This window comes from Girardinichthys multiradiatus, chromosome 2 (genome assembly GCF_021462225.1).
Source record: "Girardinichthys multiradiatus isolate DD_20200921_A chromosome 2, DD_fGirMul_XY1, whole genome shotgun sequence".
Classification (NCBI taxonomy): Eukaryota; Metazoa; Chordata; class Actinopteri; order Cyprinodontiformes; family Goodeidae; genus Girardinichthys; species Girardinichthys multiradiatus.
This window is the reverse complement of record NC_061795.1, coordinates 24616459-24633793: the sequence shown is the minus strand read 5'-3', so window position 1 is coordinate 24633793 and position 17335 is coordinate 24616459. Positions and strand designations below refer to the sequence as shown.

At 41.6% G+C, this 17335-nt stretch overlaps 1 protein-coding gene across 1 annotated transcript; it reads left to right on the top strand.

Annotated features, from left to right (window-relative positions):
• Positions 1–64: 64 nt before the first annotated feature.
• Positions 65–16810, top strand: chid1 (chitinase domain containing 1). Its single transcript, XM_047388148.1, has 12 exons — positions 65–416; positions 539–682; positions 12639–12771; positions 12860–12904; positions 13015–13121; positions 13212–13273; positions 13364–13453; positions 13557–13658; positions 13737–13886; positions 16401–16481; positions 16557–16599; positions 16675–16810. The coding sequence occupies exons 1-12, from the start codon at positions 309–311 to the stop codon at positions 16771–16773; spliced, it is 1164 nt and encodes a 387-aa protein (XP_047244104.1). The 5' UTR covers positions 65–308; the 3' UTR covers positions 16774–16810.
• Positions 16811–17335: the final 525 nt, after the last annotated feature.

Genomic DNA, 17335 nt, shown 5'->3' with positions numbered 1-17335 from the left:
TTATTTATTTTTTTGCTCTTGGTCAGAATCTTTATTTTGAAAACCACCAAACGCGGAAGTTACCTAGCCGTGGTGACGCTCCACCAACACGTTGAGCTAAGTCTTCAATCTGTGGCAGTCCGTAAATAATATATTCGTATTTATTGTTCTTTTTCCAAGGGGTGAATATTAACCGTACCATTTGCGGTTGCTGGTTCATGTGACGTTACACACCAGGACATGCTGATTTTTATTCAGCTCCATCTGTGGCAGATAGGAGAGAAGAAAGCACTTTTACTGACAGATAAATATTAACTGAATTTTCAAAAATGAGGTCTACGTTAATATTTCTTCTGCATGCCACCTCTATCTGCCGGCTTGTCGGTGCCACTCTGTCTAAAACGGATGCAAAGAAGTTGCAGAAAGTTGAAGCCAAGGTACGTAACATCTGCTCTCTACCTGTGAATGAGTGAGGACTTCTTATTTTGGTGCAGGTGCAAATACTCGAGGCTTTTGCAAAACACCCGAAACGTTATGCTTTTCTTTATTTCACCTTTAGAGCTCTCCAGCTGAGTTTTCTGTGCTAGACAGAGGCCTTGTTGTAGCAGATGTGCAATGGAAGGACATAGTGAAGGAAGAAAGGAGATTTTGTGGTCATTGCAAGAAGACATTTGACGGACCAGTGCTGGCATATATCACGCCTGTAAGTCTGCATTTAAACAAGTGTGATCAGATTGTTGCCTACAACTTTGAACAATTAAAATTAGCATCTCACATTATTACTAAGACGTATTGTGCATTCTTTTATAAATCATGCTTCTCTAAAGGGTTAACAGAGAAATGCCTGGAAATAAAAAGTTTGGCATGGTACTACAGCGGTACCCAGAAGTTTTGAGACAGACTGAAATCTTGTTTTTACAGACTGTACATAGTATTGTTGGGGCAGTTTTATGGAGCTAATTTGGGGCCATAAAGTTTGTCCGAAAAGTTTTTTTTGAAACTGAAAAAAAAAAAGGATTTGAAACTGGGAAAAAAAAAGGATTTGAAACTGGGGAAAAAAAAGGATTTGAAACTGGGAAAAAAAAAGGATTTGAAACTGGGAAAAAAAAAGGATTTGAAACTGGGAAAAAAAAAGGATTTGAAACTGGGAAAAAAAAAGGATTTGAAACTGGGAAAAAAAAAGGATTTGAAACTGGGAAAAAAAAAAAGGATTTGAAACTGGGAAAAAAAAAAAAGGATTTGAAACTGGGAAAAAAAAAAGGATTTGAAACTGGGAAAAAAAAAAAGGATTTGAAACTGGGAAAAAAAAAGGATTTGAAACTGGGAAAAAAAAAGGATTTGAAACTGGGAAAAAAAAAAAGGATTTGAAACTGGGAAAAAAAAAAAGGATTTGAAACTGGGAAAAAAAAAAGGATTTGAAACTGGGAAAAAAAAAAAGGATTTGAAACTGGGAAAAAAAAAAGGATTTGAAACTGGGAAAAAAAGGATTTGAAACTGGGAAAAAAAAAAGGATTTGAAACTGGGAAAAAAAGGATTTGAAACTGGGAAAAAAAAAAGATTTGAAACTGGGAAAAAAAAAAGGATTTGAAACTGGGGAAAAAAAAGGATTTGAAACTGGGAAAAAAAGGATTTGAAACTGGGGAAAAAAGGATTTGAAACTGGGAAAAAAAGATTTGAAACTGGGAAAAAAAAGATTTGAAACTGGGAAAAAAAATATTTGAAACTGGAAAAAAAAAATATTTGAAACTGGGAAAAAAAAGATTTGAAACTGAGAAAAAAAAGATGTGAAACTGAAAAATATTTTTGAAGCTGAAAAAAAGATTTAAAAGTGAAAAGAATTTTTTAAAACTAATGTTCAGAGTCAAGCTTTTTTTCAGTTTCAAACGGAAGTTACGCTGTAACTATGGTTCTGTGAATTCCTGGATGACTGCCAGTGGCAGTAAACAAAGTGGATGACTTATGCCAGCAATGTCACGAGGAATGCAGTAGTCACCCACCTCTCAGTTAGTAGAAGGGGCCAGAGGCAGGATAGTCGAGGCCAGTGCGGACTCATGTGCCACATTGAGGCGGTAGAAGCGTGCAAACGTGCAAGGTGTTGCCCATGACGCCGCCGCGCAGATATCCCCCAGCGGCATGCCCCTCAGTGACGCCCAGGACGTAGACACACTCCTGGTGGAATGGCACACAGCACCAGTTGGGGCAGCTGCCCTCACAGACTCATAAGCCAGCGCAATAGCATCTACGACCCAGCCTGTGCTTAGAAAGGGCTCGTCCCCTGTCCTGTCCCCCGTGGCACACAAACAGCTGGTCCGACTGGCGAATAGCGCCTGTAGCCACCATGTACAGCCGCAATCCCCGGACCGGGCACAGCGTGTTAGCCAGCCTCTGTTCCTCGGACTGAAACGGGCGAGGGCAGTATGCCCCCATTTCAATGGCTGTATTCATGTAGCCTGGGGGCAGAACCTTGGGGAGAAAGGCTATGTTCGGCCACAGCATTATCCCGGACCCACCTGCCTTCCAACGCAGGCAGGTAGGGGTGATGGCGAGTGCGTGGAGCTCATTGACCCGCTTGGCTGTTGTTACTGCCAACAAAAAAGCAGTCTTAACCGACACCAGTGGGGCAGCACACATAGGCTCAAAAGGTGGCCCACTCAGGGCCTTCAACACAAGTAGGAGGTCCCATGCTGCCGCCGGTCTCTGTAACGGGGGGCGCAGCCTCCTTGCACCCCGGAGGCCCCCACAGCCCATGGACAGACCTGCACTGCCACACTGCTCCCCTTCCTTTAGGTGATGCGTCCGTAGTCACCTTGCGGGGACCGTACTGAGGGGGATTCCACGCTGCAGATATGCTCTGTCCCGCCAGCGACAGAGGAGCACTGCGCAGCCGGATGTAACCCGCACCTTGACCTGCTGGCGCAACCTGGGGTCCATGTGGAGGCTGTTGAACCACCTCTGCAAGGGCCGAAGATAAAGCAACCTCAGAGGAGTCAGAGCTGAGGCCACCACCAGCATCCCCAACAGTCTCAGCCACAGTTTGACTGGGGGTGCCACACCCGCTCAAAAAGACTGGAGCAGGGACTGAATCCTGTCCACCCTGTCCGAGGTCAGCTGAGCCAGCATGACCACTGAATCCAAGGCCATGCCGATAAAGACCACCTGCTGGGCTGGGATGAGAGAACTCTTCTGATGGTTTTGCTATCCCCAGTGCTCTGACATGGGCCAGGACCTTTGACGTTGCCTGATCCGTCCCGCCGGCGCGGGGGCACAGATGAGCCACTTGTCCAAATATGGCAGGATCTTTAATCCTGACAGGCACAGAGGGCTTAGGACCGCCTTCATGCACCCCGTGAAAATCCGAGGAGCTAAAGAAAGGCCAGATGGCAGGACCGAAAACTCGTAAGCCATGCCGTGGAAGGCGAATCGCAGATACTTCCTGTGTCCTGGGTGGATCAGAACATGTACGCATCCTTCAGGTCTACGGATGTAAACCACTCACCTGGACAGATTACCCGAAGGACATCGCAGGTGCGGAGCATCCGAAATGGCAGCACCTTCAAAAACTGGTTCAGCCCCCTGAGGTCCAACACCGGCCGAAGGGAACCGTCCTTCTTTGGAATCAGGAAATAGGTTGAGTAAAACCCGTCGACCTGCGAATGTGGCGGGACCACCACTATGGCCTCCTTGTCCAGCAGAGTCTTTGTTTCCTGCAGCAAGATCGCAGTTCGTGCAGGATCTGTGACGGGGGTCACCCTGATGGGGGTGGAGGCCGACGGCGGAACTGCAGCCTGTACCCTTGGGACACAGTTCTTAACACCCACGCATCCCTGCAGTGGGTTTCCCAATAGGCCCAGGTGCCGTTGTGAAAACCTCCCCGCCGTCGGCCTGCAGCCCTCAGGCCGCCCTCTGCCGCCTGCTTTGGCCTCTGAGGGGGCGCCGGCTCCGGTCCGGGCCCGCCAGAGCCCCGCGAGTTGGTGCCCGTTCCACCCCGGGCTGCCGCCAAGCTCCCGCCACAGCGCGGCTGCGCAAACTGTGTGGAAGTGGCGGTCCAAAACTGATGCCATGGGTCCCGTACGTCACGTCTCCTGGGCTGCGGAGCAAGGAGTCCCATGGCCCCGCTGCGACCACTCCAAGGCTCAGGGGCCTGGCTGGACTGCCGACGGCGCTCCAGTGCTCTCTCGGCCTCTGGTCCAAACAGCTGGCCCGGTACCACTGGCAGCCTCCGCAAGCTCTGCCTACAGTCATCCGAGATCTGGGCCTGTGCCAACCAGACCTGGTGTCGGGTGACCACCAGAGTGGACAAAAGGCAATCGAGTTCCCTGGACATGAGTCCAAAGGCCTGGAGGGCCGCGTCATTTGTGTCGCCCAGTGCTACTCCCGTCATGCACCGGCAGCATCTGGGACTGTGCCAACAGGAGGACTGAGAGGGAATTGCCAATGCGTGCCATACGAGCTGCAATGTCGTGGGCACGGCACAAAAAGTCGTCTGTCACCCGACCCTGGGCGCTTGGACAGCGGGCCCTCTCCCTGAGCGCCTCATCTGGGGAAAGAACCAGTGATGCGATGCAGTGATCCACAGGGGGCATGCGGTCCAGACCATGATCCCCAGGATTGCGCATGCACGCCAGGATCCGTGCGTCTCGACCATGGTGGGAGAACCTTCTAGGATCCCTCCAGCAGCGCTGAAGCTCTTCCAAGAAGGCGAAAAAATGGGTTTCCCATTGGCCGGGCCACGGGTGCATCGTCTAGGTCGACCTTGGCCAAGGCTGCCAAAATAATTGCCCGGGCAGGGTTACTCCCTTGTGCCAGAGCTAACTGAACTCCCGAGGGAATTACCTAACCCATCATTTTCTCTAATACTCGGGGGATCCCCCTCCCGATCCCGAGGGTCTGGGAAGGGGTCTCCCTGGTTCTCGAGGGACTGGAACTCTGAATTCATGGCCCTCACAGAGATTCCATCATCCTCCAGATCCTCCCCCGACTCCCAAGCTGCTGCTGCTTGGAAGGCAGGCGTGGGTTCTGGGGCTTTGAGTAGAGGCTTGAGCTGCTCCACATCGGCCCTCAAAGAGTCCACTTCCTCCCAATAAGTGCTGAAACATGGACTTATAGGAGCGACCAACCTGCGAAACACGCGACGGTTGACAGCGATCATTTAAACATTTATTCAAAGCGCACTCATCTCTGTTGTTTTATTTGTAGATCACTAAAATAGGATTCTTCCTAGTCAAAATTACCCTCCTACTAGTCAGAACTGTAATTATAGATTTCCTCAATTACATTTTTGCCAGAAGAAACTTAATTTCAGGATATCAAAAAATAAAATTGTACTAGTAAGAATTAAGTTTCAGATACTTATAAATCTTGACAAATTCAAAGTGGCCGTTTTAACATTTATTAGCTTGACTGAATATGTATTTCAGATGTCTTAAATAAAATTCTTCCTATCTAAAATGAACATACCACATATCTTGAATATAATTTTTACTAGTACCAATGATGTCACTTTTCCCATTCATGTGTATTGGGCTTTTACTTCTGGATATCTGAAATGACATTCCTCCTATCTAAAGTTAACATTCTGAATGTCTAAAATTTAATTCTTACAAAGATTAACTCTAATACTAGTCATAATGACTATTTCAGATATCAAAAATGAAGAAAACATTCCAGATATCTACAATATTATTTCTAACATCAAAAATATATTTTTACTAGTAAAAATGTCATTGCACTGCAGTTTTTACTAGGAACAATTTAGTTGTGGATATCCATAATTGCCATTCTTCCTATCTATAACTGATTTTACGTATATCAAATTAGAAACGACCACATATATGTAATTGATCATTGATGCAAGGTTTGGACATGTATGAGTGGGACTTTTTTGAACACCTCATGCAGGAAGTTGTTTTTCCCGCTTTCTAACACAGTCTGTGTATTTTTCCCTCTAGACGTGTTAACATGGAAACGGACAAGGAGAGAACTTCTTCAGATTCTTGACACAACTGTCTATCGATCCACGCTCTCTGTTGCCACAAATTGGCTGGTTGAGAACTTGCTCAATTTTTATATATACATATATAGTTAATATTATATCAATAATTCCATTTTGTAAAGGCAATATTAAAATTTCATATATCTGAAATTCCATTTTAACTAGTCATATAATCAGTAGTTGATATCTGTGAGGTATTGCTGCAAAGCCAATGCCAGCGACTGTCCACTGTCTCTACATGCTCATTCAGGAGCAGTGAGAGCTGCAGGTCACTGGCTCGATGCAATCTGCTGGGTTTCCTCAGATAGAAAAACTTTTTAACCAATTTGAATAAATAACTGAATCTGACTGCACTGTTGGATAGTTAGGATTAATTGGAATGTATGTACCTGACTTGGAATCTGTATGATTCGATTGAATTGACTTTGTAAAGTGCCTTGAGACGACATGTGTTGTGAATCGGCGCTATATAAATAAAACTGAATTGAATTGAATTAAATTATTGAATTTGCCCTGCGATGGACTGGCGATCTGTCCAGGGTGTACCCTGCCTCTCGCCCATAGACTGCTGGAGATAGGCACCAGCTCCCCCGCGACCCACTATGGAATAAGCGGTAGAAAATGACTGACTGACTGACTGAATTTAATTAATGACATTTCTACTAGTAGAAATAATATTGTAGATATCTGGAATGTTTTCTTCATTTTTGATATCTGAAATTGTTATGATGACTAGTATTAAGTGGATTATGGAGATCTGAAATTAGAGTTGGTTCCTGGTAAGAATTCATTATTAGACACCCAGAATGTTCATTTTAGATGGAAGTAAAAGCCCAATACACATGAATGGGAAAAGTGACATCATTGGTACTAGCAAGAATTATATTCAAGATATCTGGTATGTTCATTTTAGATAAGTAGAGGTTTATTTAAGATATCTGAAATACATATTCAGTCAAGCTAATAAATGTTAAAATGGCCACTTTGAATTTGTCAAGATTTATAGGTATCTGAAACTTAATTCTTACTAGTACAATTTTATTTTTTGATATCCTGAAATTAAGTTTCTGCTGGCAAAAAGGTAATTGAGGAAATCTATAATTACAGTTCTGATTCACACTAAAAACATTTGGGTTAAAAATAACCCAATTTGGGTTATTTCCAACTGAACCGCTGGGCTATTATAGCTACAGCCTAGCAGTAGTTAATTTGACCCAGCAAGATGGGTTGGTCCATTATAACCCGACAGATGGGTTAAAATATTCCACCCAAATTCTGGGTCAAATTAACTGCAAATATGGGTAAATTAAACCACACATTTGTTATATACTCTGCCCTAAAAGCTAGGTCAAATTAACTAAAATGTCTTGGTTTTTTCACTCGCTGCATACATTTGTTTAATAATCTATCCAAATGCTTGCTAAAATTAACCAATATGCCAGATTAATTCTAACATATCACAGTACAATCTTTAGGAAAATAAATTTGCAATAGACTACCCATATCTATAACAATGTTCAACTACAAATCTACAGGGGTTGGACAATGAAACCGAAACACCTGTCATTTTGGTGTGGGAGGTTTCATGGCTAAATTGGACCAGCCTGGTAGCCAGTCTTCATTGATTGCACATTGCACCAGTAAGAGCAGAGTGTGAAGGTTCAATTAGCAGGGTAAGAGCACAGTTTTGCTCAAAATATTGAAATGCACACAACATTATGGGTGACATACCAGAGTTCAAAAGAGGACAAATTGTTGGTGCACGTCTTGCTGGCGCATCTGTGACCAAGACAGCGAGTCTTTGCGATGTATCAAGAGCCACGGTATCCAGGGTAATGTCAGGATACCACCAAGAAGGACGAACCACATCCATCCGGGAGAGTTATGGTGTGGAGAAGCCCCAAAGAAGCGTACCACCCAGACTGTTGCATGCCCAGAGTGAAGCATGGGGTGGATCAGTGATGGTTTGGGCTGCCATATCATGGCATTCCCTTGGCCCAATACTTGTGCTAGATGGGCGCGTCACTGCCAAGGACTACCGAACCATTCTTGAGGACCATGTGCATCCAACGGTTCAAACATTGTATCCTGAAGGCGGTGCCGTGTATCAGGATGACAATGCACCAATACACACAGCAAGACTGGTGAAAGATTGGTTTGATGAACATGAAAGTGAAGTGGAACATCTCCCATGGCCTGCACAGTCACCAGATCTAAATATTATTGAGCCACTTTGGGGTGTTTTGGAGGAGCGAGTCAGGAAACGTTTTCCTCCACCAGTATCACGTAGTGACCTGGCCACTATCCTGCAAGAAGAATGGCTTAAAATCCATCTGACCACTGTGCAGGACTTGTATATGTCATTCCCAAGATAAATTGATGCTGTATTGGCCGCAAAAGGAGGCCCTACACCATACTAATAAATTATTGTGCTCTAAAACCAGGTGTTTCAGTTTCATTGTCCAACCTTTGTATAACAAAATACATGCTAGATTTGGTCATGCAAAGCATACATTATGCAAGAAACAAAATTCTGGAATCTTTACAAGCCACCGCCTTGACATTTATTAATACCCACAATAAAGGTTGCAGTTAATTATGGAACAGTTCAAACTAGTGTCGTTAAAACAGTGCACAGCAATGCATGACAACTGACAACAGTTAACAGGCCTAGTGGTCAAACTGGTAGTAACAAGCGGTCCCTGAGGCCATCTGCTCTACTGGCAAGCAAGTATTCTAGTTTGAAGAAAATTTAGCAGTTTGGACTCCCCTCCTGGCATTTCATAGACTGCATTACACAGGAATTCCTACACACGTTCACACTGCTTTGGGTATTTAATGTCTAAGATAAAGAATGCCTTGAAGCAGACAAACGCTTGTCCTACATTGATGACAAAGGCCTGAGAGGCATGCTGATCATCATTTTCCAGAGTCAGGACGTAGGGGTAAGGTCTGGATGCCTTGGACCAAATGATTGTTTTTTAAAAAGAGTAGTTACATAGGTTAAAGGGAAAACAAATTTTTTGACTGAAATTTTTTTTCTAAGCCCCACACACACATGCAGACACACACAGTATAGTATACTCCTAACACTATCCTGTGTGCTTTGACTAAGGGCATGTACACATCACTACTCCTAACACTATACACGGTGTGTTGTTCTCTAATGAAGTATTATACTTTAACCTGAACCATTTGGACAAAACAGATTTCATTTCATCTGTTTTTTAAGAAACTGGATTTTTAAGCTGCTAGAATAGTGCACTTTAGAGCAGGCGGAGGAAGGACTCACAACAGTAAACAAGGATAGCAGCGCCACATGCTAACACTTAGCACCTTAGTAAACTCACAGAAACTAAACTCCACAGGCCTCTGTACACTGCAGGCACTCAGGTGACATATTAGACAGTTTATTAGCGTATTCGTCACTCTGAAGATGTTTTTCGAGATTAATATGAAATTGTCAGAAGGCTAGCAGCAGAGATGAACAAAAAGGAATGCAGTCAACTCCCAAATTATTTCTATGAGTAGCAATGCAGACTTGAAATGCTGTGGACAAGGGAAAAATATTTTTCTTCCCTTTTAAATCTTTCTACAAGGTCTGCCAGCTGCCACTCTGTCAAAGTGTTGATGACAAAGCTGTCCATTCATCTGAAACAAACACAAAAAAAGCTTAAGCAAAAATGAACTGTGATTTATTTCTCTGGGACAGGCTGGGGATGGATCAGCACATGTATTTCATTATATGCTTTAATTTAATCCATTTAAATTAGCGCAGACATTAAGTTCAAAGTCTGCTCAACATACAGTCTTCCTCCGCTCCTTTGATCAACAAAACAGCACGTGCATGCACACACACACCCGCAGAACAAAAATGGCGCGATTTGATGGAAAATATAGCACTGCTGAATAATTTAATCCGTTAACTTTGTCTTTCTGCAGTTTAGAAAGTAGTGTGCTGTTCGCAAAGAAGAAATCTGATTAAAAGCTTGGCTGCAGAAAAGTTTTAATGAGATTTAAGATGCATCAAAAAACTGTTATGTTCCCCCCCATACTAGCTAGTAAACTAACTTGCTGGCAAATTAATCTGCTGGCTACCGAACCAGCTAGATAGCTGGAAAACTCAAAATTAATATGACATTACGCGCACGTACATTATGAACTAGTTTCATTAAATCGTTTGGTAAATTGCCAAATGACAAAACAGAAAAACTGTATTCCTGTGTGCTTCCATGATAACGGCTAAATGGCTAGCTGTGTAATTAGCCAAACCAACCAACTCGGCTCGACAATAAAAAAATACTACTTTAATATGTAACACAACGCGACACTTTGAATTAGATATGTACTGTGCACAAACCTTTTATTGATGATTTGCCTTGCTTCGATGATCAGTCAGGTTCTCCTAATATGTGTGAGCTCATGGTGGATGGAGCATAGAGTTTGGCACAGTCATGGGCACGGTGTATTGCTGGTGGAGCATGTCTGTCCATGTCGTGACATTCAAAGCACAAGCAACCCAGGTGCTGGGTCAACCGATGCATGTTGGGTTGATGGATTTTGAAAAAGATTTTGACCCAGCACTTGGGTTGCACAAAAATAACCCAACTCCCATAAAAATAACTCATAATGAATTAAACATTTCATAACCCAGCATTTGGGTAGATAAAATAAACCAGCATTTTTTAGAGAGCAGTAAAAATGTAATTTTGACTAGGAAGAATCCTATTTTGGTAATCTACAAATGGAACAACAGAGAGGAGTGCACTTTGAATAAATGTTAAAATGACCTGCCATAAGCTGTCAGTTCCACACCCCATGTCATCTATGTCCCGCCCCGACACACCAAGGGGGTAGCAGTTTGAAACTGAAAAAACAAAAAAAGCTTGAATCTGAACAGTAGTTTTAAACTAATCTTTTTTATTAGGGTTCAAAAATATTTTTTTCAGTTTCAAAAACATTTTTTGCAGACAAACTCTATGGCCCCAATTTAGCTCCATACAGTTTGCATTAAGTTTGGTTGTTATGAGGACATACCAGGACTTAATTGCAAAGATGAAAACTAACATAACCAGGAAAACCTCATTTTCATTCTTTTAGCCCTACTGTCATTTCAATAATCATCTCATGGTTGAATTTTACATGACACATCAGCTGATGGAAATCTGTTATTCAGATTGGAGGGTGGCTCCTTTTTAAAGGGAGTGGTGCGTGAAAACATTCATTTGTTAACCAAGGAAGCCTGTGGTGCTGTCATTACTCAGTATCAAAAGGGCTTCACAGGCAGAGCTATCACAAGCAAAACTGTCCACCTAATCATGCAGTACTTTAAGGAAAGAGGTTCCTGAGGCTGGTGTAAGAGTTATTTTTCCACTCACTGAGGCACAGGCTAATCAACACTAGTCTGGTATCAAGAGGTCCAGAGAAACTCCCTTATCTTCAAGAAAAACATCTATGACAGACTAACATCCTGCAACAAGGTACAGCAAATGACAAAAAGAAAGGTATTTATCACAGATTAAGCCCCTTTACACTAATTAGGACACATGAGGAAACCAGTCCAGAGTAGATGTGAAAGCTACCATGAGTCTTGTGTGTTGAATATAAATTATTTTGAGTCTATCCAAAGGGGCTCACTCTCTGTTATGCCTAAAACTAATTCCTTGGGTAAAAAGTGGAATGAAACATCCTGTAAGAGAAAGGTTGCCCAACAATCAAGAAACAATTCAGTGATGAACAATGCTTTGCATAACTTCAAGCAGTTGTCTTCTTATCCTGATGCAACTATTACTCTGCAGCAAGGTAAATCTGGATTTATCAGACCTCAAGACCACCTCCTATCATTCCACAGCTCAATCTTTATGTTCCCTAAAAATGTAAAGCCTTTTCTCCTAATTAGATGCACAGATCAGTGGTTTTCTTCAGGTTTTGCAGCTGCTTAGTCCCAATCTCCTGAGTTTCCTTCCTTAAGAAAACTATTTGCTTTGTTAATTTCAGGAGGTTACTTTTTTTTATGGAAAGGGAGTGTAAAAAGGGATATTTAACTTGCTCAGGAATCCAGGAAAGTCCCCAGATCTTAATCCTGATTAGAACCTATGGTCAAGCAAGTGGACCCTCATAAAGCAAGACTGGGTCATCATTAGTAGGGATTTTGCCCTGAAGCTGATATGTATTATTCCAGGACAAATTTTTAAAGATTTCAAAAAGAAAAGTTTAATACAACAAATAAAGATGCTTTGCATTAACCTTGTATATGTAAGATGAAATATTAAAAACTGAACTTCACCACAGAACAATCTGTTCTGACAAAGATTTAATTATGAAGCAGTACAGTTTGTATAAAACAAGATTTGTCAGTCTCAAAGATTGTGGCCATGATTAGTGTCTGTAAATTGAGAAATAGAAAACTTGTGTTCACCCTACTAATCAAGAAGCTAATAAAAAAAAAAAAAATTACAGCCAAATGCTTGCCAAGCAGCTGCGATTTAAAAGCTGTTTGATTTAAAATTCTATTTAAATTTTTTGTATACAAAAATGCCAATATATGTCGCTCATTAAATTATTACATCTTGCCTTAAAGTAACTTTTCCACATGTGAGTTTACATGATAATGATGATAAACCAGTGGATTATTATATATTCATTTTCATCTGATCTGAACCTGCAGTGGAATTCCCATGGCTATGATATTGCCAAGCAGTTTGGCTCCAAGCTATCGTCAATGTCTCCAGTTTGGCTTCAGCTCCGCCGACGAGCTCCTGGGACGTTTGACGTTACAGGACTCCACGATCACGACGCTGGTGGATAATTCACTTCCCTGACAAACTGCCAACTATGAAATTTCTCTTCATTTGCAAACATGAAAATAACATGTGTTTGTCTTTCTAGGCTGGGTCAAAGCTGTACACAAGTCAAACAAAAAAGTCAGGGTGGGTGAGTAGATGTCATCCCTGCTGTGATCTGGTAATGTGGGTTAGTGGATGTGGTTTGAGATCAGAAGGTTGCTTAAATGTTTATTTTTTTCCAACTCTGTTTATTGCCAGTGCCTCGAGTATTATTTGACGGCTGGTCCTACCAGGATTACGTGAGCGTGTTTGGAAGTGAAGATGAAATCGAAGAGCTGTCAGATGAACTGGTGGATGTGGCGAAGGTAATAAGTGGATTAGGTTATCTATAACTCCCATGAAACGTCGCAGTGTTTGCTTGATGTCGGTCTGATGGGAATTTTGTGGCCTTTCAGACAGAAGGATTCGATGGATTTACCCTGGAGCTTTGGAGTCAGCTGGGCGGAAACAAAAGAAAGTGAGTTACTCTCTTGAAATGTTGGAGACACTAACATTTTGGCTTTTAGATTAATCAAACATCTAATATTTAAAATCTGCTTTATTACAGGGAGCTTGCTCACTTGGTAAAACACATATGTGAGACTTTAAAAGCTAAAGAGTTAGACTGCATACTTGTTATCCCACCAGCTGTGACGAGGTGAATTGGTTTATATCCAGCAACTAAGTTTGTGCAAAACAACAAAAAAAACCTTGAAAGTGTATCATGCTGAAGAAAAACAATTGTGTCTTGTAATTATCAGTACTGGACAGCCAGGGATGTTTGGCAGGGAGGAGTTTGAGGAGTTGGCTCCGGTTGTTGATGGATTCAGCCTTATGACCTACGACTACTCCAGTGGACCCAGGTGAGTTCGTAGATGAGTTTTTCTTAAAGTTGACAGAAAAAAAAGGACCTTTTGTGAAATTCCTTTTTATTCTAACAGACCGGGTCCAAGCTCGCCCCTGCCCTGGATCAGAGACTGTGTTCTGCAACTGGCACCAAACACTCAGTGGAGACAAAAGATCCTGCTTGGAGTTAATTTGTATGGCCTTGATTTCTCGAGCCTTGGGACAGAGCCGATCCTGGGTGGAAGGTGAGATAGAACTGCAGGTGGAATACTGAACTGTTATTTGCTAGTTAAATTTGCTTGTTTCAGTCTTAGAGTTTTCTTTCAGAGTTGTTGCTGCAAACCACAGAAAATACTAACGTTAATCAGTTATTTCTACTTTTGCATCTCTGTCACTAAAGTTTATAATTGGAATGAAAGATGTTGGGCTTATTTTTAGCAGCATAACGTAGGTAGAAATGCCAAGTGGTAGTCTTTCAGATTGCCATGTATTGCATAGATTTCAGACTATTATTTCTTTTTAAGATTGGTAAATATGGAATACAGTTAATAGAAACACCAAATTTAGTTCTCAGATTTATTAGACCAATGAAGAAAATTTAATACAGAAATGTAGGCGTATTGAGATGTACGTCAATGTATTCTGTAGTATATGCACTCAATACTTGTCCAACAGCAGGTCATTTAGACCGTCCACGATGTGAATGAACCACAAAAAGTAATTAAATAATTTGGCTGTATCCAAGCATATTAGATGAAAATTGAGAGTAAAGAAAAATGTTTATGCACCTTTTTGATTTTAATTTCCCCATTGAGTCTTCTTTGTCATGAGTCTTTCAGCCTTACAAATCATGACTTGACAACATTTGCTCACTCTACCTTTCAAAAGTTCTCTAAATCTATCAGATTGTGAGGACATTACTTGTCCACAGCCTTCTTCATGCGATCCCATTGATGTTTGGACTTGTGCTGAAAAAAATAAAAACCCTCTCAGCTTTCTAGCAACTTTTAAGATTTTCAGTCAAAACTGAGTTTTATTTAGAACTTTTCATGTATTCATACATCTTGAAAAGCGTCTAGCTTCACTGAAGAAATGTAACTCCACAGCATAATACCGTAACCACCACATTTCTCTGTAGGTAGTCTGTTCTTTTGGTGTGAGATGTGGTGTTTTTGTGCCAGACTTTTTTTTTAGAATTAATGGCCTTAATGTCAAGATTGGATTCATCGGACCATTACAAATTCTGCCACAGGGTTGTTTTTTTGTTTTTTTGGAGGGTTTAACCAGGCCTGGAGGTTTTCTTTGGAAGGAAAGGCTTATTTCAACCTGGTTCCTTCATCCAAATATATGAATTAAACTGAGTATGTAGTGTACATAAGATTGTTGTCACATGTAGAACAGAACCAGCTCTGGCCAGAAATTCCTACGGCTCCTTCACCGTTTTTGACAACCTTTCTGACCAGCTTCTGTCTCATCCTTGTATCAGTTATGGAGAAACTTCAAGCTTTAGTCTGTGTTACATATTTTCTCCAAAAACTAATGGCTTTTGACATTATCATTTTATATAAATGCTCTGGATTAGCTGGGTTTTCTACAATCTGATCTACTCTGATGCACACTGGTCCAAGCAAGGTACCTGGCCTCTCTTTATCCTGCCAGTGTGACTGGTAGAAACAGGAGGTGGTCATTGAATATCACCAGAGGAAGTGCTTTTTGGGTCCTGCTTGATGAGCCAACACACCAGCGGAGCATTCAGGGATTTGTAGTGTGGGTGGTGCATGTGCTGTCTTAACAGCAGGCAAGCTCTACAGGGGTTGGACAATGAAACCCTTGTTTTTTGGATACAATCCGGGTTAGCACCCGAACATCCTTTCAGACAGCTTCCTCTTGCGTCCACAGTTAATCCTGTTGGATGTGGTTCATCCTTCTTGGTGGTATGTTGATATTACCCTGGATACCGTGGCTCTTGATACATCACAAAGACTTGCTCTCTTGGTCACAGATGCGCCAGCAAGACGTGCACCAACAATTTGTCCTCTTTTGAACTCTGGTATGTCACCCATAATGTTGTGTGCATTTCAATATTTTGAGCAAAACTGTGCTCTTACCCTGCTAATTGAACCTTCACACTCTGCTCTTACTGGTGCAATGTGCAATCAATGAAGACTGGCTACCAGGCTGGTCCAATTTAGCCATGAAACCTCCCACACTAAAATGACAGGTGTTTCAGTTTCATTGTCCAAACCCTGTAGCTGTCATTAGGAATTGTCTTGTGAGCCAAATGTTATTACACTGCAGGCTAAATGTGGCCATGAGCCTGAGTTTGACACCTATGATTTAGATCCTTCATGACCTCTCTGCTGACTAAAGGATGTAAAGAAGTCCTTTCTGGACAGCCACACTTTAGTTCAAGGTAATCAGATTTTATTGATTGCAGTTATGACCTTGAGATGACTGAATGCTGGAACTGAATTAAAAGGTGCTTCAACAAAGTATTTTAGAGGCGGCACAGTTATGCAACCAGCATTTTATAGCTTTTTCTTCCCCCTCTAATGGGTTTTGTTTATTCAGCTAAATGATAAAGGATAAATGTCACATTAAACGTGAAAAGGTTTGCCACCAACTCACTCTCAGCTTAACAGTGTAAAACTGTTCCCAGATCAAAGTTCCAACTTCTGAGATGAATCTAATGCAGCATGAGTATAAGGAAAAACCTTTAGGAGCTCTAACACTTTCTATTTCCTGGCTGATCTCTGTAGGTATGTTGAGATTTTGCGAGAACACAGACCAAAGATTCTCTGGGATGAAAACTCTGCAGAGCATCACTTCAGTTACAAAAGGTAGAGAGTTAATAAATCAGAAAAACGTTACAAAAAGGTTCGTATTTCTGAATAAATGTTCTTCTCTTCTCCCAGAAGCACTGCTGTAAAGCATGTGGTTTACTATCCTTCGCTGAAGGTAAACTTTTTATTTTGTTAGTATTAATTATGTTTACAACTGTAAGAAATGTAACTTTTTAAAATTTATTTGCAGTCAATCCACATGAGGACTTCTTTGGCTACTGAACTGGGAACAGGAATTTCTCTATGGGAAATGGGACAAGGACTGGATTATTTCTACGATCTCCTTTAAATGTTGGACTTTTTGATAAAGAACAATTGTGAACTGGTGTTGGTGCTGTGTGCATTTTTCCCCCTCTTTGAACTGGACAAGACAATAACAGGATGAAAAAACAGTCTGGAAAATAATCAGCTGGTTTAAAGGTCATTAAAATGTGGACATGTTCTAGAAAAACGACAATTTGTTGTTAAAAAAAACACTTAAAGCAAACATTGGTACTTCAGGTTTGTTTAATTTGTGTTTAATTTATGATTTGTACAATTCAGAAGGAATGGTGCATTATAATCGGGACTTTAACAACTACTGTGTCCTAAGAAAGTTTTCACACCCCTTCACTTTTCTATATTTTATTGACTCATTCTAAAATGGATTTGAATGTTTTCTTTAAAAGGTTTAAACACAATTGGCCATGATAACAGTGAGAAACACATTTTCATACATTTTTAAATTTAATCAAAACTTTTAAAAATAGTATTCATGCATTTTGCTGCACTTCCAATTGAGCTCTGGTGATTCTGAATTCTACTGATTGTCCCCAAGATTGAGCACATCCACTTGTCTATCTCGGGTCTCC